This window comes from Maylandia zebra, linkage group LG16, assembly GCF_041146795.1.
Source record: "Maylandia zebra isolate NMK-2024a linkage group LG16, Mzebra_GT3a, whole genome shotgun sequence".
In the NCBI taxonomy this organism is placed as follows: Eukaryota; Metazoa; Chordata; class Actinopteri; order Cichliformes; family Cichlidae; genus Maylandia; species Maylandia zebra.
In genome coordinates, this window is record NC_135182.1 from 4679433 (window position 1) to 4702534 (window position 23102).

At 40.1% G+C, this 23102-nt stretch overlaps 1 protein-coding gene across 2 annotated transcripts; it reads left to right on the top strand.

The window, feature by feature from the left end:
- The first annotated feature begins 226 nt into the window (after positions 1 to 226).
- Positions 227 to 23098, top strand: slc15a2 (solute carrier family 15 member 2). 2 transcript variants are annotated; one of them, XM_004568965.5, is made up of 23 exons: positions 227 to 328; positions 419 to 505; positions 2054 to 2141; positions 3311 to 3452; positions 3849 to 3941; positions 4309 to 4408; positions 4836 to 4926; positions 5008 to 5085; positions 6034 to 6116; positions 6293 to 6376; positions 6484 to 6573; positions 8785 to 8829; positions 9116 to 9151; positions 11732 to 11820; positions 13530 to 13611; positions 13954 to 14079; positions 15033 to 15194; positions 17845 to 17891; positions 18028 to 18135; positions 18414 to 18513; positions 18592 to 18735; positions 19812 to 19916; positions 20721 to 23098. In XM_004568965.5, the coding sequence occupies exons 2-23, from the start codon at positions 497 to 499 to the stop codon at positions 20925 to 20927; spliced, it is 2109 nt and encodes a 702-aa protein (XP_004569022.1). In that variant the 5' UTR covers positions 227 to 328; positions 419 to 496; the 3' UTR covers positions 20928 to 23098. The 2 variants fall into 2 exon arrangements, with proteins under 2 accessions (XP_004569022.1, XP_076731185.1); XM_076875070.1 differs by having other exon boundaries at positions 286 to 505.
- Positions 23099 to 23102: the final 4 nt, after the last annotated feature.

Genomic DNA, 23102 nt, shown 5'->3' on the forward strand with positions numbered 1-23102 from the left:
TACTCAGGGTGAATAAAAAAGAAATAAATGATGCACTCGAAGTCATCCAACCAGAGATATGCACTTTGACCCGCACATCCATCCCACAGTCAGGTCTGCGGCTGAGTGCAACAACGACTCTATTGTACCAGTAGATCCCGCTTCACTGCAACTTGCGGACCTCCTCCCCCCCCCCCCCCCCCCCCCCCCCCCCCCCCTCCCCCCCCCAAAAAAAAAAAAATCGAGTGAAAGGCGTTGTAAATATACGCATATATAAACACTCATCTGCTACCTCCTTTTTAATATTTCACAAAAGACCGAAGTACGGAGGCTCGCTGCTTTTCCTGAGGTGACAAGTCCAGTGTTCTGTGGTGGAATATTAACTTTGAGTGTGCTTTAAGAGTGTAAGTGTCCGAGGTTTTTGCATCTGTGCCTTCAGAGAGCGGAACGGAGTGGGACGGACTTGGATGACAGTGCTGCCGTAAAGATCCCAAACTCTCTCATCTAAAACGACAACATGGGAAAGGTAAACGTGCTGTTTTGTGATGTTTTGCGGATCATGCGCTGAGTTGCTCGGTTAGTTTTGTTGTGCATCTCTGATTTTTACCACGCAAAGATGCGTAGTAAAAGAAAAGAAAACAAAAAAAGAAAAGAAAAACAAGAAAAGTTGTACGCGGGTTGGAACGCGTGCAAATTCCACGTCTGTGGAAATAAAACACGCAAAGATGTGTTGTTGACGTGTATGCGAAGCATGCAGAAGTGGGCTAAGGAGACAGAGGGAAGTCTGCTTTGAGACCAAGCTCTCACTGAAGCTCTATGCTAAATTATTATTGGTAAGATGATGCAACAGGCACCCCCTCCCCTCTAAAAGTAAACCCACACTAACTGCTGCTTGGAGAAAGCTGGTGCCACATGTGGCCTGAGCGATTATTTTTTGGAGGTAGCAAATCCAATAAAGGATCATTTTTAATATGCTTACTGTACAGATTTGTTTAATCTCCAGGGGTATCATGCAGAAAATGGACAATATCTACCACGCTTTGATTTTCCTCAGTTGTAGAAAACTGTTGATACAGCGAGGTAAAATTATATATCAGAGGCAAATTGAATGGACATGTTTTCATGCTTTGATTAATTGAAATTAAATGACACCAAAACTGACATGGGGATGGGAGTAAATGTGTTCGCTGAACATTTGGTAAACAAACCCTTAAATTAAGTCTTAGCAATTAAAAAAAAAGAAACATTACCAAGTAGGGAGGCACAAGTCTAACTACTCCTAGTAAGTGTTTATCTGCTTGTATACACTGGAGTGACTGTGACTCACTGACTGCCTAAAGCTCACTGAATGAGGCCATGGACCTATGATGATGATGATGTTGATGATGATTAAAACACTGACCTCATATTAATTACATCCAGCTCCAGATCAGTGAGCACATCATTACCAGTAAAATTCTACAGAAGCCTCCATTTTTAGCAGCCGGTTGTGCAAAGTGTTTTACTGCTTGTAGACAGTTTGTATAGAGCTGTAAGTACATGAATCATATACCTTTACATACCAGGGCTACAGCTGATGTGAATGATACGACCTGACAGATGGCATAAATTGTCAAAATGCACTAAAGCAACAGCATAAAGTTGCAGATCATTGTTAATCAAAACATCCCACGCGGTGTTTAGTTGAATACTAAACATCCACTCCACAAAAATCCACTCAGAACTCAAGCGATGGATATTTTTCTTCATTTTAACTGAGCCTGGTCTCATTAAAGCTTTAAACCTTTAAAACTTCTATTTCTGCGTAATGATTAACTTCAGTATCTTGTGAGATTGACTAACAGGAAGAATCTATCAGCTACATTCCTCTCTTTTCATGTCAGAGTATTCTCTGTCAGAGAATAAAACTATTCACTGAACCTGCCAGTTATTGTTTATATTTGACGAAGGTGGGGGAAAAAGATTAGATAGTGGATTCTGGATGTGCTTTACTTCAGTGTGATTGTTTGGAGAAAATGTGTACTCTTTAAAAAGTGCTGAACTTTGTTCTGTTAATACATTTTGCTTCTTTTAGAAAATTTTTGGGACCAATTACCCAGTCAGCATCTGCTTCATAGTGGTGAATGAATTCTGCGAACGCTTCTCCTACTATGGCATGAAAGGTATGCAAATAAATGCCTGGGCAATGTTACAGTGCAAATCTATATAAAGCCTAAAAAAAAGCAAGGTTTTCTAGATTCACAGAGTACTTTTAGCTTGCTACATTACAGATTATGAGTATTATTGGGGCAATATAATAGAGAGGCAACAAATAAGATCTCTCTTGTTCCCTCACACGACCTCACTTATCTCCACAAGTGACAGATTTACTCCAGCCGGATCACACACAAACACACATGTAAATACACCACGCAATTTCCTGCAGTTTTAAGCTGATGCACTGTGTCCACAGTTTCAGCTACTGAAATTTCTCCTCAATCCGAGTGAACTTAAGACTCGGGGGTTTTATTTAATTATACTGTCTCGAAAATGTGAGAGAATATTAAAAAAATAGACCCCAAATATCGTATTTATTTCGGTCATTAGTAAAAATACCAACGGTATTAATTTTACTAATGAATAAAAGAAGAGAGATCGCATCAGAGAGGTAAGTGGTTTGAAAATAATGGATTACTGATATTCTGTAACCATCAGAATAACCAAGTTGTTTTGGATTTATTCTGGTGGCCTCTACAGTAATTTAAGAGCTACAAGCTAGCACAACTGCAGTCTGCCAGGAAATGCCATCTGCTGACGGAGATCAAGAGATGTAGTTGAGTGCTCGGGAAAAGCTAGGACGTCTGTTTTGAATGAAGATGTTGCTTAGTTAACAGTGTGAGTTTTGCAGCACACAAGGTTCATCTTGAACTTTCCCAAGCGACTCTCGTGTCTGTTATGGCTTATTTATTAGGAAAATGTCCCACAGCTTTTTGGTTTTAGGTTAAAATGCCTTAGCTTACCTGAATGACAAACTCAAACCCAGAATGTTTACTTGTGGATCGTCTAAGCTTAAATGTAAGCACAGTGGGTGTCACCGATTACATTATTTAATGTGATGGTTTAACCAGCTTAAAAAAAAATCTTATAACGGAATATAATCGTGTGGTATTGTTGAATTCATGAACTGCGGAGGATTCGCTGAAAGGATTCTGAGTGCAATAATACTTTTAGAATATGACAGTTCATGTTGAAGGCTTACGATGTATTGTGGTGTTTAGGTGTGGGCTTGGGCTTCTCCATCCTGTGAGCTGATTCACAGCTTATGCTTGCTCGTGTGTGTGTGTGATCACAGCATTGCTGACACTCTATTTCCTCACCTACCTGAAATGGGACAAGGACCTCTCCACTGCTGTCTACCATGCTTTCAGCGGCCTCTGCTACTTCACACCCATACTGGGAGCTTTCATTGCTGACTCCTGGCTCGGAAAATACAAGTGAGTCTCTCAGCTGTAAATGCACTAAAGTGTGGATTCAAGCAAATAACAAAAATACATTGTGCAAACTGTGTTCATGTTATGTGGATATTTTCTAAGCTTCTGCCACTGGAAAAAACAAACATTTGTTGCCATCGATAAGTCAAAGATTTGGGTTTTTATCTCAAAACGTCTCACTTCATAGCTCGAAATCTTGACTTATAGCTAGCAAAAAATGTATTTTTCAGTGGTGGAAACAGGCACATTTTATGCGTGTGCAGTATTTCATCATCTCCTTTTGAGCTGCTAGCTTTGCCTGACGTTGCCTGCTACTGGAGATGAATCATTCTGAGCACACATAGAGATTTTGAAGAAGGCCTGAATGCCCTGTACATAATCACAGCTTGCTCCCCACAGGACCATCATCTACCTGTCCATTGTATATGTGATCGGCCATGTGGTCAAGTCGGTTGGAGCCATTCCCACCGTGGGAAGCACCGAATTGCACATGTGAGTTGTCATGAGCTAATTCTATCACTCTGCACAATCACAGCCCAGCACTGTTAGAAGAGGATGAGGTAAGGAGGTGTAATAATTAATAATCCTTATTGCACTGAAGGAATTTGAGCATTGATTTCAAAAGTTTTGAATCAGGATAAAATTATTTTTTTGGTCCATGAACGTCATGTCATTGATAAACTGATGCCCATCACAGTTCCCAATGCCATACAGTTTCCCATAATTTTCACTCAGCGATTCTTTGAGTGCCATTCATCCAATCTCTTCTTTCTTTTCAGCACTGTACTGTCATTAATATACACTGTGTTGTAGTTTGAATCAGAAGTTTGTTTGTGTTTTGTGTCCGTGTGTCCTACAGTGCTCTGTCCATGTCAGGTCTGATACTCATAGCTTTGGGCACCGGAGGGATCAAACCCTGCGTGGCGGCGTTCGGAGGTGACCAGTTTGACGAGGAACATGTAAGCCTTCTTTAGTTTGTGGAAGTATTTGTATTATTTTTATTGGTACACCAAGGAAACAAGGTTATCAGAAACCAATCCCAGCTATCTGATAACTTTTATATAATGCCTTTTTTTGAGGCGCGGCTTAGTGATAACTACCTGCCCATCATCAAACATTAGGTACTGAGCCACACATACTTCTCAGAAGTTATCTGTGGCATGTAGGAATTGGCAGTTGCTCGCTAACTGCTTTGTTACTGTGTAAAAATAATACTTTAAACTGCAGTGCTAGATTTACTCGGTGTTATTGGTGTCCAAACAGTGTTTAGGACATATCCGAAAACTCCTCTGAGGGCTTATATACTCTTTAACACAACAATGGTCATGTGGAGTTGTTGTAGCAATGTTAAACTCAGTAAGTGATTATGTTTTTGATCCCTTCTAGACCACAGAGAGGCAGAAGTTCTTCTCTATTTTCTACATGTCAATCAATGCTGGCAGCTTCCTGTCGACTATTATTACACCCATATTGAGAGGTGAGCACATAGTCGTAGTTTTACATGTTACATTATATCCAGTGAGGTCCACTGTGTTAATAACACACACCACTCCTGCAGGTGACGTGAAGTGTTTTGGTGGAGACTGTTATGCTTTGGCCTTTGGGGTTCCTGCAGCCCTGATGGTTGTGGCTTTAGGTGAGTTTCCACCTCAACATTTACAGAGTTTTCTCCAAGTGCTTTTCAAATAGAGCAAGGGATTTTTCAACATAGCATTTCTAACTTGACAGTTTTCTTTGGGAAGCATACATTATTTCTGTTGGTGCACAATAACAGAATTATTTCAGGGAAAAAAAATACAAAACACGGTCAGCTCCCTGAAAAACGGACCTTTTTATTTGAGCCATAGCACAAACCTCTGCTGTGGCAAGAAAATCTTGTAAAATCAAGTCCCTACATTGTCCACAGTTTTTTTTTTAGCCCTTTCTGCTGTTTTTGAAATGCTTTAATCAACTTTTTCAACTCAGTATTTAGGCATGAAAATAGTGCCACTAATAGGGACTGAACTCACATGTTGTCCTTCTTCGATTAGAATCTTCAGTTCCATGTTTTTAGCAACATGTTGCTAAATGCAGTAAGTGTGCTTATGATATCCGATGCTGCAAACGTTGACCTATTTTCAAACCTGCCAGTCGCATTTCGAGATCTGAGCTTTATTCCAGGCTGTGATCAGCATGCTGAGCTTGCGTTTTCACGAGCCGGCCTTACACTTGATCAAGACCCATCCACATTTGTCCTGACAGTCAGTTGTCTCTGCCTCTCGGTCCCCGTCACCCCTGATCCTTATGGGATTCATGCTTAACTGAACCCTCGCTTTGAAAACAAACTGTGATTTAATTCTTGAGAGGTCACAGACAGATCGCAGTGAGGGTGAAGCAGAGGAGGAGCTTTAGTGCTAAAAGCCTGAAGCACGTTTACAACATGGTAGGTTTTATTACCCCAAAGCCTTCATTAGCAGCTGTGAGAGGACAAACCATCCTTAAATAGGTACTCAGTATTATTTTGGTTGTTCTGACATCAAGGCAATCACTCGCTGTGATCTTCACTCAAACAAGTCCAGTCTGACTCTTCATTTATCGCACACAGTTGTCTTCATTGCTGGCAGCAGTCTGTACAAGAGAACTCCTCCCCAGGGAAACGTCCTTTGGGAAGTCTGCAATTGTATCGGGGTGAGTAATCCCATACTTCTCCCTCGATTTATCTGAGAGCTGAAGTGCAAACACATTGATTTACTGCTTTTTACTGCCAAGAATCATTAAGAAAGATATGAATTTCACACTTCGGGGTTTCTGTCTCTGTTGTGCACACTCCATTTTCATTCCAATTATTTACCTTTGGCCTACAGTTTGCACTTAAAAATCGTTGGAACAAATCAAAACATGACCCACCGAAAAAGCACTGGTTGGACTGGGCTGAGGAGAAGTACTCGGTAACGTCAGCGAACTCCTTCTATTAATTCAGTGATGCGTAGAAGTTTTTTAAAAGTCATCTAACTAGTGTGTGTTTGTTTGCGCGCGCGTGTGTTTTATTTTACAGATGCGTCTGATTCAGGAGATAAAGATGGTTTTGCGAGTTCTGTTGCTCTACATCCCCCTCCCAATGTTCTGGGCTCTCTTTGATCAGCAGGTAAGACAAAATAATAAATAATAATAAACTTAACTTGTAAAACAGAGTTACTTTTACATAATGCAATAACAAGTCATAATCCAAAATCAAAAAGACAACTACACACAAATAAAATAACCGAAAACAGAAGACATTAAACCTTAACAGTGTGACTATTATGACAGGTAAGATAAATAAATACATTTATAAGAATGAATGAATTTATTTACCGATTTAAAAGTAGTTGCTGGAGAAATCCACAGCTCTAACACAAACTGTCCTTCTGTAATGAGCGTGCAGGAACAGATAAAATGTGTCTGAGGTGCGAGTAAATCTGTGATGTAGGTGTTGTGAACCACTTTTGCGGCCCCGAATGCAAGACTCAGGACAAAGGAAATAAAGTCAAAAATCATCTTTTAATGCTGCAAGTTCAATGAAATAAACAGAATCCAAAATATTACAGAATAGGACAATAAAATCGAAATGCCAGATATGTGAACAATGCAATTAAGGACAAGAGGAGTCTGAGACAACATATAAACAAGACAGTAAGGGGAGAGGGAACAGGTGGGGAAATAGCCAAAACTTTCAAAGTGAAGTAAAACTAAATACATGTTTCTGTGCCTGTGAAGGCAACTGTTGGTACCTACAATAATATAGATGAAACCCCAACAACCAGACGAACAAAGCACTTGGCAACAGTGGGAAGGAAAAACTCCCTTTTAACAGGAAGAGACCTCCGGCTGAATCAGTTTCAGAGAGGCGCAGGCGTGTGGAGCTGAGGGGAGTGAGACACAAGGCTAGACACAGAGTATTGAAATAAAAAAAGGAAGTCACTAAACAAGTAACCACTATCAAGACAGGCTTATCAAGACACAAAAGGATACGTCGAAGGCTAGATTACGCAAGAGATCAGAATATAAAACAGTACTACATACCAACACACCTTCAATGACATTACTAAAAGCTTAAAAACTACAGTCCAAAAATGCAAAACCTTGGGTTTAAAACCCAGAACCATGACAGTAGGTAGCAGCAAGACCATGGAAGACTTTAAAACAGGGGTGGAGAACTCCACGTCTCAAGTGCCGGTGTCCTGCAGGTTTTAGATCTCACCCTGGGTCAACACACCGGAATCACATGATTAGTTCATTACCAGGCCTCTGGAGAACATCAAGACATGTTGATGTCATTTAGGCATTTAAATCAGCTGTGATGAATCAGGTAGCCAGTGAATCGTAGTGAGGCTGGCAGTGATGCAGTGTTTTGTTTTTGATTTTGTTAGTCTGAACTCATGTGTTTTGAATGAGATTGAGAGGGAAGAGTGACTTTTGGTTGGGAAAAAGACATATGAACCTTCACAATGAGCTGCTCTCCATTATGTATCCAAACCCCATACTTTATACACCATGCACTAAAGTTAAATGCCCAATGAAAATAAGCTCTAGGAATGTGATTAGCACATCAGTTCAATTCGGTTTTATTTATATATCGACGAATCACAACAACAGTCGCCTGCATTGTAAGGTAAAGACCCTACAATAATAAAAAGAAACCTCCCACCAATAAGACGACTCCCTGTGAAGGAGCACTTGGTGACAGTGGGAAGGAAAAACTCCCTGTTAACAGGAAGAACCCTCTGGCTTAGGGAGACTATCTACCGTGACCGGTTGGGGATGAGGGGAAGAAGACAGGACAAAAAAACACACTGTGGAAGAGAGCCAATCATTAATAATAACTTATGATTAAATATTCTTAAGTATTATTTAAATTGTGTTCCACTGTTGTACTCAGGCCTTTATTTCCAGTTTAAGCAACATTTACAGTCACAGCTTTTACTTACTTTTTAATCAAAAAGAAAAACTTGCCTCAGTTCCCTTCCTACTTGGACAGACTGCATTCTGTGTCAGCACAAGATCAAGGTCTTGTGGCGAAACTTTCTTGCAAAATCCCATAAGTGTCTGTTATGTTCTCCTCTGACCAACAGTCAACACAACCATCTGATTATAGAAAAACCTCAAAGCCACATTCAACATTCCTGTTTCTCCTTCCTCCTGTATCCGTTTCTTCCTGTAATTCGACTGATTTAAAACTGATTTCTTAGAGGACATGTCAGAAATACACTATCCCTTTATTATTATTATTATTGTCCCTTCCAGGGAAAATGAGGAAATCCCATCTGCTGTGCCTTAAACAAATTTGACAGTAACAGATGTCTTTTCTTTATTGCAGGGTTCCCGCTGGACACTTCAAGCCACGAGGATGAACCTGGCTTTTGTAAGACCTTACTTACGTGAAGTAATGGTGTCAAGATGTTAAAAAGCTGATGCTGTATTTTCACATTGTTATCAGTGGGCGGGTTTAGATTAGCATCTGATATCACAAACAGTTTTTAGAAGAGAGCTTTTCTTTGTTAGGGTGTTGCTGCAATTTATCATTTTATTCTAGTAAATAACATTGTTTATGGCTCGTTATCAAGTCAAAAAATCATCAACTCATCAAGTTTAGATTTATAAAGATAAAGTTTAAGTGTCTCTCCTGTCTTTGTCTTCTTTTATTATAGGGAAACTCCTTCGCTATTAAGCCTGACCAAATGCAGGTATGTGCAGCTTATTTGGCTCTTGCTGGGATGCAAATTGTGCGCAGTCTCTGCTAATCTAAAAAAGCAATAATGAACGGCAGAAAGTCCAGAGAAAAGCAGAAAATGATTGTGATGGATGCAGATTTCTTAGCATATACTTGTAACAGTACTGATATATGTGTATGTATATGACCCAAAGTAGTTTTCCAGTGGTTTAGCAAGCGAACACACTGTGTTTCAATGCTAATTTTTACCTTTGGAAATGGGTTAAGTTAAATTTACTGTATATTGCAAGGATTCAGTATTTTATTTATCACTGGGTAAATTGTAAACTGCTGACAACTGAAAAACATGCTTTTCTGGCTGATCAGCATATTTGAATTTCAGTAAGAATGATAGATATTTTAATGTATTGTGGCTTTTTAAAAACATTTCATGGTGCTCTATGCAGTCCCCTGAAAAACTAAGTACACCCTTACAGTTTCTATAGATATTAAGAGGGTAAACAGCAGCCAGGTGCTGCTAATCAAATGCACTTAATTCATCATGAACAAGTGTGAACACTTCTATGGAAGCAGAGGTGTTGGCAGTTTGCTGCTCTGGAGCTCTGTTAACACAATACCACAGCCTTCCCAGGAGTGGAAAATTCAAGAGCTACATTTCCGACTCTGTTTGCATGGAGTCTGTTAGCATGCTAGTTAGCATGCTAGATGCTAAAGTTCATCACAGTGCTGGCTTGTTTGTAAGGGTGGCCAGGAAAATGGCAACATGACTTAGGTTTGCAAAGTTGCATCTGGAGAAAACTCAAGAACAATGGAGCAATGTCCTTTGGATAGTGGAAGTAATGCATAGCTCCATGTTTGGTGAAGATTTAAAAAAGGGACAAACACTTCATTCGAACTATGTTGATGGTGGGGTGATGATTTTGGCTTGTTTTCCAGCCACAGGACTTGGACACCTTGCAGTCACTGAGTCAGCCATGAACTCCTGTGTATACCAAAGTATTCCAGAGTGAAATATGAGGCCATCACCCTAACAGCTAAAGCTTTGCCCAAAATGGCCCATGTAACAGCACAATGACCCCAAGCACAGCAGAATGACTGAAAAAGAAAAGAATCAATGTGTTGAAATGGTCCCGTCAACCCGATTGAAATGACTGTGGTGGAACCTTAAATGAGAGTTGTGCAAAAAATAATGCCCACACAAACCTCAATAAATGGAAACAACACTGTAAAGAAGAGTCCTCCAAAATTCACCCACAATGTTGTGTTAATGATGACAGGCTGATAAAGTACAGAAAACCATTACTAAAGGTGGTTCTGCATACTACTGAATCATGGGGTGGACTTAGCTTTTCTCAGGACTTCATAGAGAGCTGTAAAAACTTTATTTTCACATGAATGTATGTGATTAGTGTCTCCTCCTCTTTTTTGTTTGTGGCAGTTTATCATGTCATAGTTACAGTCACAGTTTTTTCCTGCTAAGAAAAGCAGTAAAAGATGGTGACATGTTAATCTGCACTTGACCATTGGTCATGGCCTTCATTGCAGCCTTTATGGTCACTGGATAAATGCCAGACTCAATTTTTTTCTATTTATTTATTTAAAAGGGACAACACCGTTTGACATATTTCCAATACAGAGCACGAAATTGATGTGCTGCATTTAGAGTTTATAGCTCGTCCCTTATCCACTGAACTGGATTTCTATCCATTAGTTTCAGAATTTGGTTGTATAAAGGTGTCAGATGCTTAAATATAGTCGGTGGTGCTTAGGCAATATGAAAAATTAGAAAATATCATCGAATGGATAAATAAACGAGCTGCTGAAATGGGCGTGTGGTGTTGAAGTTCATAGTCAAAATTTATGGTTGAAAGTGATTGTAGTTTTCATTGCTAAAACATTAGTAGTTTAAACTACAAACTAGTTACAAAAACTTGCATAAAGTTAAAAGCCACACTGTCATTACAGTCAAAAATAAACCAAAGCCATCAGGAAAAATTAAAATGTTTCTTTTTATCTCCAGTGTCAGCAGGCACTGTGGATGTCATGAGTGAGGCTTACCATGTGAGCCTTGCATTGCAGCTTCACTTATGCCAGTAAAGAGCATTACACAACTTGACTATAAAGTGTTAATGGTTACCGTGTTTTTAAGCTTTACGATTTAAAGACTAAGCATAAAAAAGAGCTTCATGATGTTCTGATATAAACAACCCGAGACTCTCTCCCTCGTAGTCTCTGTTAGGTTTCAAAGCCAGTGTGCTTGAATACAGCACCATAATTGATGGAGTGTCCTGCACAGCTGTTATATATTTCTAATGCAGAACCTACCAGCTAATCTAAGGCACAGATTTTAAACATCCAGTGAAAAGAAGCATCTCTCAAGTCCCCTCACTAATGAAGACCAATGTTTGACTAGGCTGTGATGAGGCTATTTTCATGAAAACACTTTTATGGTTCTTCTTCACTGCCATCTCTTTACAAGCAATACCGAATCAGGATCTCTCTCTTTATTGACGCAACATTTATGATTTTATGGACTCTACAGAGCTTTTATAGAGTCGTTAAAAGACTAATTTTCCTCCCCCTTGTTGTCTAGATGTTGAATGCTCTGCTGATTCTTGTCTTTGTGCCTATCTTTGACCTCATCATATATCCGCTCGTTAGACTCTGCGGACTCAAGATCACGTGAGTAGTGGATTTATTTGGCTTTGTTTTGTACTGCCACCTTTATTTCATTCAGGATCATCTTGTAATCTCGTAAATTGGAAAAAATGAAGCATGTGATTCCACATATATTTCCCAGGATTATGCCTTAGAAAAGAAAGTTAACGATTGAGGGAAGTGTCTGTAAACACAAAGCTGGTATTCATTTACAAATGAATGTTTAATGAATGTTAAACATTTACTTTTAAACCCGACTCCAAAGTACTTCTCACAGTGTAAATATGAATTTCCATACTTGTTTCTCAGGTAGGGAAATTCACAGGGTCCAGAGAGTGTTAGTCAAAGCCATCTTTATTCATTCAACACGCATCACACCACAACTTCTCGACCCTCTCCAAACCCTGATTCCTCGTGTTTTAACATGGGGAATTGAGGATGCCACGCAGGTGCATCCGCCCTCCCTGCACGGCACCGCACACCACGCCCCACCACATTACGTTTTTGGTCGCATTAGCATGCATGTGTGTAATCATTCTACTTGTGTGCACGATAGCTCATAAAGTTTTGAATGATTTCTGATAAATCTTTGTAAGCGTATAGAGTGAGGTCATATTAACAATTCATTAAAATTTGACTTATATCGACCAACGTCTTCAAGGTCAACTATTAGTTAAAAACTGACATAAAACCTTATAACCTGTAAGTATAAAGAGACGGTGGTTCTAGTGAAATGTGTAATGTCGACATATAGAAAGTACTGCAAAAGGATTTAAAATATCAAGTAACATTTGACCTCTGGCCTCTCCTTCAAGATTTTTAGGTTGATTTGAAAAAAACATAATAACGCTGTATAGAGCAATTTAAAACTGTGTTTCTTACTGCCATCCAGCCTATCCAAGCTGCCATAGGCCATCGTTTGTACTAACAACATATAGGCATATATATAACTGTTCCCACAAAGTTGGCAGCATTAAACTGTCCAAAATGTCTCAGTATGCTGAGGCATTAAGAGTTCCCTTTACTGGAACTAAGGGGTGAAGCCCAGCTGCTGAAAAACAACCCCACACCATAATCCTCCCTCCTTGGAGTCAGACAAGTACTGTTCTCCTGGTAAGAGCCAAACTCAGAGTCGTCCATCGGATTGCCAGACGGAGAAGTGTGATTCGTGATTTGAGAACACGTCTCCACTGCTCCAAAGTCCAGTGGCGGCATGCTTTACACCAATGCATCCATATTTTTTTGTTGTGCAAAGCTGAGAAAGAAATTCAAGCTCACACATCAGTAAAAGCATTTTGCATGATCCATATACAGACACAAGAAAATAGAAATGCTTGGCAAAAACAGGATAATGTGAACATTTTAGACTTCCCAAAGTTTCCCAAATCATATTCTTAGTGGACCAATTTTCTTTTTAGGAGATCCTGACTTTCTGGAGTTTGCACCCAAGTGACGAAACGCTTCTGAGAGTATCCCAACAATCAGATGATCCCCAATGAGCAAGGAGTTGGTGACAATAGGAAACAAGAACTCCCTTTTAACATTAGGACCAGACTTAGGGATGCACAGCCATAACAAGGAAATAATGCGACAGAAAGTTTGTCAGGGAGGACACTGGTGTGGAAATAACCCTTCTGATAAAATGATAAAGCCACGCTTTCAGAATATTTTAAAAAGCAGTGAAAAACAGGTAAAGGTATTAACTGTTGGGCACCAACTCTCTCTGTTTTCAGACCTCTGAGGAAAATGGCCATGGGAATGGTGTTTGCAGCCCTGGCCTTCGGAGCAGCCACTCTGGTGGAGGTGAACGTTGTGGTACGTATGAGCAGCAATCATAGTGATTGCATCTTGCTACAGAAAAGCACTCACACTCGGCAAAACCCTTACTGCTCATGTTTCCAGGAAAACCTGAATGTGTACAGTTCAGATGTATAATCATAATGGTAGCTTGCAGTTTTAAAGTTTGGATGCCAAAACTTAACAGTATCTTTTTGCTGATATTAAGTACATTTGCTGTTTCTAGCATGCCCACCTGAATCTTATACTTTAACTGTTTTGTTGTTGATTTTATCTCATAGTGATTGTCTGACTGGTCAAAAAGTGTTTTTGCTGATATTTTTCCATCACTGTGCTCTGATTTGCTTTTCTCTCTAATAGAAAACTGTGGTGAATCCTGCACCTGCAGGGAAGTGTCTCTTGCAGGTTGTCAACCTTGCTAAAGATGATGTCAGTCTGAAGGCTCCTGGCACCGATCTGTTTCTACAGTCAATCAAGTACCTTGAGGTAAGAAGAGTGCAGGTGGCTAAACTTTTCATAATTTTCACTGTGGCTCAAGGCGAATAGAATTAAAAACCACATTTCCCTGTCGTTCACATGTACATGTACGAAACAATAAATAAACAGAATTCAACTAGTAATACATGTAAGAAGAGCGAGATAAGACAAAACTAAAACTCAGTGTGCCGTTAACAGTGAAAATGCTATTTTAACTTTGATTGAGCTGTTCTACAGAAACAAGAGATTTCATAACTTCCATCCATCCATCCATCTTCATCCGCTTTATCCGGGGCCGGGTCGCGGGGGCAGCAGCCTAAGCAAAGAGGCCCAGACCTCCCTCTCCCCAGCCACCTCCTCCAGCTTATCCGGGGGAATACCAAGGCGTTCCCAGGCCAGCCGAGAGATATAATCTCTCCAGCGTGTCCTGGGTCTGCCCCGGGGCCTCCTCCCGGTGGGACATGCCTGGAACACCTCACCCAGGAGGCGCCCAGGGGGCATCCTTGTCAGATGCCCGAACCACCTCAGCTGGCTCCTTTCGATGTGGAGCAGCAGCTGCTCTACTCTGAGCCCCTCCCGGATGGCCGAACTTCTCACCCTATCTCTAAGGGAGAGGCCAGCCACCCTTCGGAGGAAGCTCATTTCTGCCGCTTGTATCCGCGATCTCGTTCTTTCGGTCACTACCCACAGCTCGTGGCCATAGGTGAGGGTAGGGACGTAGATCGACCGGTAAATTGAGAGCTTCGCTTTTACACTCAGCTCCCTCTTCACCACGACGGACCGGTGCAGCGTCCGCATTACTGCAGCTGCAGCCCCAATCCGTCTGTCGATCTCCGGCTCCCTTCTCCCATCACTCGCGAACAAGACCCCGAGATACCCCCAGATTTCATAACTTCATTCTGGCAAATGAGTAAGTTTATAATTCAATTTTCTAAAAACATTAACTCTCTGGCTTCTCTCAGGACCCTCCTGGTTATGAGACTGTTCCACTGTCCAACGGGGAGCTGAATCTTGAAGTCACTGTAGTCAATGGAGGAAACTTTTCGGCTACCCAGAAGGTTGAAGAGAAAAAGGCCTACAGTGTCATCATTTACCCCGACGCTACTGGAATCACCTACACATTAGTGAGTGTTCCTACGAGCTGTTACCACATCTTCACTTTTTTTCCCAACACTGTTGACTATTGAGAATTAAATAAGCAATGAGTACAGTTTGGTTTTAAAAGTATTTTTAAAAATCGACATGAGGTCAGCGCTCTGATCCAGAAAGCAGGTTCAACAAACTCTGAGTCTGATCATAAACTCTGTGTTGGGAAACCGAGTTTCCTGTTCCAGTTAAATCAACTCAACTGTGAGTCAAGCATGTGCGTGTGTAGCGAGAGAAAGGCGTCATCAACAGAACTCCATGGCAACGGGTATATACAGAGCAGAGCCTACAATTTAACATAGTTGGCCGAGAAATATGAATGAGCGCCACTGTGGACGAGAGAGGAGAAAAGATCCTGTCATCATTTCCCAACTTGAATTTTCTTAACATTTAAATTTTAAATTGAATTATTCGTGTCAACGGCTGGAAGGGCGGTTTGTTTGAGGAGCGGACAGAAAAGCAGACGACCGAGAGACAGGATGACAGGATTTAACAAAAAGCAAGCGTTTGTTCAGGCTGATAACTAAACACAAAAGCAAAAGGCAGAGGCAAAAACTAAACGTTACGTTGAACTGGAAAAACTAAAACTACGCATGAAAACCATAACATGAACATAAGGATGAGGATGAAGAAAAACCAACACTTGAGAAACATGAAATCCATAGACATGACGGAAAGAAAGCAAACGACCTGACAATGAACAAAGGCAGACAGAGGACTTAAATACACAGCAGGGTAATGAGGGAAGCGGAAACACAGCTGACACAAATGAACATGACACCACAGGGGAAGCAAAACTAGACACACTGAACATGGAACACAAGACCTTCAAAATAAAACAGGAAACATGACTTAAACACCTGGACCAGACAACATGGAAACAAACGTAAGTAAACATACAGTCAATGCTATAAATGAATTAATACTAAATAATAGAAAACTAAAACATACCAACACAAAGAATTCACAGAAAATCCATAATCTCAAAAATGCTGGGTCATAGACCGAGCCCCCTGACGATTCAGCTATAACGTAAGTGGGACAAGCTGTCATCTGCAGCAGGCAGTTTAATTAAAAATGAATCATGGACCTTTGATAATAGGACAACCTATTTTGATCATTTGCAGTGGAAAAGATGTCGAGATTCAAATTCAAATTTTTAGACGTTTTAAAAAGTTCATTATCGTTTAATGACTGTATTTCAGCGTGTGCGCACATTTAACATGTTGTCAGAACATGTTCAAGTTCTCTGAAACTCTGTAAACTACTCTTAGTCCCACTGCACAACCTGAAAGCCATTTACGGCTCATCTTTACAATCTTGACATCATCTCCAACACGATGCCAATGTTGTCATACATTTTTCCATCAGTGTGACAGATTACAACACAACAGCAAATGATTCTTCAGTGACGAGTGTTTTTTGTGACTAAACCATCATAGTTTTATTTAAACAGTTATTATCACAGGAATGGACGTGAAATATTTAACTGGACATTTCAGGGAACTGGCGAACACATAGACATTTATGCATTTCCATACGTGCTATAATATCAGCTGTCGGTCAGCTGGTTCAGGTGCAACAGAAGAGGAAGAGTCAGAGAGAAATGATCCATTTAAATGAAATCTCTTTATGGAAGAGAAACCCCAGAGTTGCCATCATCTTGTGGTTGTGGAGTTAGACGTGTCTGCTCGATCACATTAAATAAACACACTAAGCAGACAAGTCCGCTTAGCAGTTTGGTGCACCTGGTTCACACTGAGGTCAGTTAGTAAAGAAAGGCAAAAATACAAATGCAGAAATTCAGATTAAGCTGTTTTATTGTGGGACTCGGTAACAGGAGATTAATACATCGGCACCATAGGTACATCATAACCACAGATCATTCTAAAAACCTACGCAGAACAGAATAAATCTTTATTGTCACTTTTACAAGAACAATGATAGACAGTTAGGCTAGGTAGATTTTTATATTAAAATTCATATTTTATTTATTAAAATTCCATTAGAATAAGTTAAAGAGGTAGTGCAAATTGAGTAAGATGGTTGCATTATAATAAATATGGTTTATAAACACAGTGGAAATGTTAACAGCACAGTTAACCTTCAATTAAGGTGGAGGTAGGGCATCTTTGACAGCCTGTGGGTAGAAACTTTTATTGAGTCTGGGGGGGGGTGAATCTGCATGCCAATAATAATCACATTAACGTCAGAATTAGGAATTATATTATTAATAGCCTAAGTGTAAGGAATCACAGATGTCCGCAAATTCCTGGAGATTGCAAAAACTTGAAATTCTCAAGCGAAAATTTACAAAGAAGTGGAATATGTTTGAATAAAAACAAAAGCAAAAAGAGCGACCCAGGATTTGTTTCCATCATGGCTGCCACAACCACAAGCCAGTGAACACATAATGCACCAGCACTCAGTGGGTTAGGTCGTTGGCTCTACAAAGATTCACCACAGAAGTCTAAATCAGCTGTAAGAAGCTGAAGGATTACACAGACTCTCTATGAACGCTAATCTCCATTAATATTTATACAAGTTTCTAAAGAATTTCCTTGAGTCTAAATTGAAAATATGGCATAAATTACAAATAGCAGGTGTTGATGTTTTTTAATCTTTCAGGTAGAAGATCACATAACAAAAAACGAAGAAGGGAATCCATTATTGAGGTAAAACCTTTTTTACCTCGAGGCTGTTGCTAAGCTTTTGTGCTTAAGCTGTAAAGCATCTGAATCTGCTTTAAAATATAGGTCAACCTGGAATAATGAGGTTTGCTCACGAGTTCTCCTGGTTCATATTTAACAGGTTCCTCAACACACAGCCGGAGGCCTTAAACGTAACGGTGGGAGATAATAATTTCTACATGTCCTCTGGGTACAATGTGACTCATAACAAGACCGTGCAGCGGGGCGAGTAAGTTGGACTTTTGGGAAGTGGTGGTCAAAACTGGAAGGAAAAGCCCTAATGCCAAATATCTGCTAAGCTTTTCCCAACCTCACAAAAAAGCAAAACAAGAGACATCACTTTTTTCATAATTCCATGTCCAAAGAGATCATAATGTTGAAGCTGTGATTTTTTTTGTTTTGTTTAAAGCAACAAACAGTGTTAATATCAACGTATATCTTGTTAGTTAAATCATGCTGTTTGATTTTTTTCCTCTAAATCACGTACCTCTTCTGCCCTCTGGACAGATACACTGATGTCACCTGCATTTCAAACTCAGGAAAGACCTCTAAACTTAACCTGGGCCTGCTGGACTTTGGCGCGTGTTACACTGTCATTCTCACAGAGGTCAGGATGCTTTCTAACAACTTCATTTAGTCATCACAGATCATAGCAGTTTTACAGCCCTTCTGTGTCCCTTCTCAGGAGGCGGGTAAAATTGTGCCTCACAAGATCGAGGATGTGAAAGCCAACAATGTGCACATTGCCTATCAGATCCCACAGTACATCCTCATCACTGCTGGAGAGGTCATGTTCTCCATCACTGGCCTGGAGTTCTCCTACTCACAGGTGAAGTGATACACGCTACCTATCAGGATTACCTGTACTCGTTCCACTGAAAATCTTTGTTTGGAATATTAAACACTGAAAGCTTTTTGGCTTCAAAGAAAAAGGTTTTCAAGGACAGTAGCTTCCAACCAGGAAAATTCTCCAAACTGGAATACATCTGGTTGGAAAAAAGGGAAAATTGTCTTACAACACTTTTGTCCATATTAGCAAACACAGGAAGCTTTATACTTATACTTAGCTTTAAACTGTAGCACTTAGATGTATTAGCCCAGCGGTCCCCAACCCCCGGGCCACGGACCAGTCGTTTGGTACCGGGCCGTGAGAGTTGAGGTTCGGGTGTGAAATGTATGGTTTTCAGGGTTTTTATCGGTTTTTAGCGTTATTTTGTTATCGTTTTTGTCGTTTGCTTGGTTTTTCTGTTTTTCTGTTTTATTTTTTATTTTTAAAAAATAATTTTTTATGTTTCTGTAAGGGTTAATCCACCAGTATACACAGACTTCAAATTTACTGCTGACTTCTCTGTGTGCCAGCTCAGTTTTAGGGTATAAAAATGTGAATTCAGTTGAAAAAGGTTTTTTAAACCAATGTTTTTGACCGATTATGGAAATATTTGTGGTTTCATGACAGGTGGGCTGATAAAATTTGTTAAGCAATTTGAATAGAAATTCTTACTGAAGCAGAGTATGATGGTGTAAAGCATTTAGCTACCTTTTTATTCCAATGTAATGGCCATAAAGCTGACATCCACTAGCTCGCTGTGTCAGAGGAATGCTGCGTTTCAGAGCAACCTGTGACATTAAAGACTGATAAACAAGACACAGGTTTTTAGAAGAGCTGTTTATTAAAGATCCCATGAAATTGGAATTTTCTGTAGAAATACTTAGAAAACGGTGCGTTTACTATTAAAATTTTAATCCACTGAACGTTGCCCAAGGAAGTGATTTCCCCTCCAGATCTGTTTCTGTCATATTATTAAGATGTCAAATTCCTACTTCACGAATCAATGAAATATGTGTACAGTCCCAGGGCTGCCAGCTGTCTTTATTTCTTTAACCCTGCATCTGTCTTACCCCCAGGCTCCAGCCAACATGAAGTCAGTGCTGCAGGCTGGCTGGCTGCTCACGGTGGCATTTGGCAATGTGATAGTGCTGATTGTGGCAGAAGGGGCAGGACTGGAACAGGTATGACTCTTGAAGGGCATTGTGGGAAACATTTAAACTCTTACACAAAAAAGAAAGAAAGGCTTTTAATCACCGGCCACTTCATTTGGTTCAACTACTCAGCAATCGAGCATCTAATCAGCTAATTGTAGCAACTCAGCTGCAACTGGCAACATGCACCTAATAAAGTGGCCGGAGAGTGTATAAACCCTAACTACTGAAAATTACATCTTAACGTGTTAATAACTGGTAAGGATCGTTATTGTAATTCAGTGAGTCACATAGAACAAAATTTGTTGTGTCTGTTGAATGAAAGAAAGCTGCATCGCACACCGGCCTAATAGATGATGTCATAAGATAAGATAAGATAAGATAAGATAAGATAGAACTTTATTAATCCCTCGGGTGGGTTCCTCTGGGAAATTCGTAAAGCAATATACTTAAGCGATAAAAACACTGAAACGCTTTAAAGTAACAGAAATATAATAAAAGCCATAAAAACAGACTCTAATGGACAAAAAGAAAGATTAGAAGTGCTTTGTACAAAAGTTTCATTATTGCAATGTATCATAAAGTAGAAATAAACCAAAGCTACCTGTGCACTGTAACAAGGTTTAATGGAGAGATAAGGATGAACTTGGGGTATCTTATAATCCACTGGAGCGTGTTTCTCACCTCTTTTATCCCACAATGTGTGTACCAAAAATCGCCAGCTTAAATAAAACGTACATCAGCAACTAAACGGTTCTGTCTTGGTGAGCAACAAATGAACTGAATCGGTCGCGAGCGCGTGCAGCAAACACTAAACTGTCTCTGTTATCTCAGTGGATAGAGTTCTTGCTGTTTGCCTGCCTGCTGTTGGGCGTCTGCATCATCTTCTCCGTCATGGCCCACTTCTACACCTACGTTGACCCCGAAGAAATGGAGAAGCTTTACCTGGAAAACTCAGTGAGGGAGGAAGACGACAGTGACTTCAAGAAGAAAAACAACGAGATAGAACTGAACAAAACGGGGAAGAGCACCAAAGTGTAATACCGTGACATTAGTCACACCTCATTATACGTTTGGCTGCTTTGTGCTTTATAAAGGTATTATTTTAGTGAAAATGAAACTCTAAGATGTGATTGTTGGAGATTTCTTGTGGTTTTAAAGTGTAGGACTCGTGACATCATTTAACATATGTTGTGAAAAACTCCCGTTTCAAACTTTATAACCTTACAAGGAAAGGACTTCCTGAATCAAACTTAAAATATGAAATAATATTCGAGGAAGACAAAATAGTCATTTCTGCAAAATGATCAATAGTGTTATTAAAGCATGTTAATACTACACTGTATATATTTGTTGCATATTAACCCCATGTCAGAATGCTGTTCATGATAATCACAAGCTGTGCAAATATTGGACAGAAAGCATTCAGTTCGCTTTGTGTGCCTTTATCACAATGTTTGATTTCCAGAAAACAAAGCTCATCATTACTAAACGTCTGATGTGATATGATCTCTAATTACAAGGGTTTTTCTGCCTGTTTGTACCTGAACAACTAAACAAAACGGAGTTTCTCAAACAGGTTTCAAGGGTCTGCATGTAGTGCAGCCAGTGTCTGAAACAATCTTTCAGTAGTCGTGGATACAAGTACACAAATTTACAAGTTTGTCCCTCTAGAGCTGTGTTTTGTTTTTTTTTTGAACGGCACGGTGGTTAGCACTGTTGCCGCACAGCAAGAAGGTCCTGAGTTCAATTCCAACATCAGGCCGGGGTCTTTCTGTGTGGAGTTTGCATGTTCTCCCCGTGTTTGCGTGGGTTCCCTCCGGGTACTCCGGCTTCCTCCCACCGTCCAAAGACATGCAACTTGTGGGGATAGGTTAATTGGATAATCCAAATTGTCACTAGGTTTGAATGTGCGAATGAATGTGAGTGCGAATGGCTGTCTGTCCCTGTGTGTTGGCCCTGCGACAGACTGGCGACCTGTCCAGGGTGTACCCTGCCTCTCGCCCCATGACAGCTGGGATAGGCTCCAGCGCCCCCCGCAACCCTGAAAAGGATAAGTGGAAGCGAATGGATGGATGGATGGACAAAAAAAGTCACATTAGCCACTTGAATTTTAAAAAAGTTCCAGTCTGGTTGTTTGGATCTTAGAAAGCAGCTGTTTCATTACAGAACCTCGACCACTGGATAGATTTCAGTCCTGATTTATCAGCTTTTGACTGTAACTCAAAACTGCTTCAGAAGTCTATACAACGGAAAATAGAAGGATTGTATTGACACGTGTCACATGTAGCGCTAATGGTTTTCCCCTTTTACTCACACATAGTTAGGTTTAGACTTTTAACATTGATTAAATGACTTTCACATATTCGATGCTTGAATCCTCTTTTGTTCTTGGATTGGCTCCTTTGCAACCACAGACACAGTTTTAACGTACACATGTAAGCCTAGACGGATTCATCAGAGGTACCTGGGGTTCAGCATCTCGCCCACAGGCACGTCAACAGCTGCAGGAGCTGGGGAGCGAACAAGTAACCTTCTAAATAGGAAACAATCTAAGCAGCTGTGAAAGGAAAGCTTTCTGAGGGCCTGGGTCAGAAAGCAGTGAGGAGCGTAAGGGATCCATACAGGAGCTGAACAAGTAATCTATTGAAAAAGTCCACTTTTATTCATTCAAAAAGTCTTATTTATGTCACCTGAAAAAAAAGAAGCAGCCTTTTTTGCATTCATTTGTACCAATTGTAGTCCTTGTATCCACCTGTGAATGATTTCCCTGTAAAGGTTTCTGCTTTGCTGACGTTGAAGTTTAAAATTGTGGAGAAACATCCAGCTTTGTTTTTGCAGACATAATGATTTCTTTTACTGTTTATAGGCAGAAAAATCACAGATATGAAAAAAAGTAAAAGTTATGAAAGAATTTCTTGCTACTGTTCATGCTGCTCATTGGGACACGTCATCATCACAGAGCCATCTTTGCAAATCAACAAGTGTGCTGTTAAAAAACAAAAAGAAGTATGATGCAAAGTGCTGTGTGTGTGATTTTTTCAAACCTGCAGAAACTGATGTTTTTTGCCTGTGGTTTGTTTTTTGACAATATGTGATGTTTTTTATTCAGGGAAAAGTATAACTTTGATTTTTCCTCCAAAGTTCTGTAAATAAACTTGTTTTGTGATGTTTGAAGTTTTAATGCAGATTAAAACTTGTATTCTTGTCAATCGT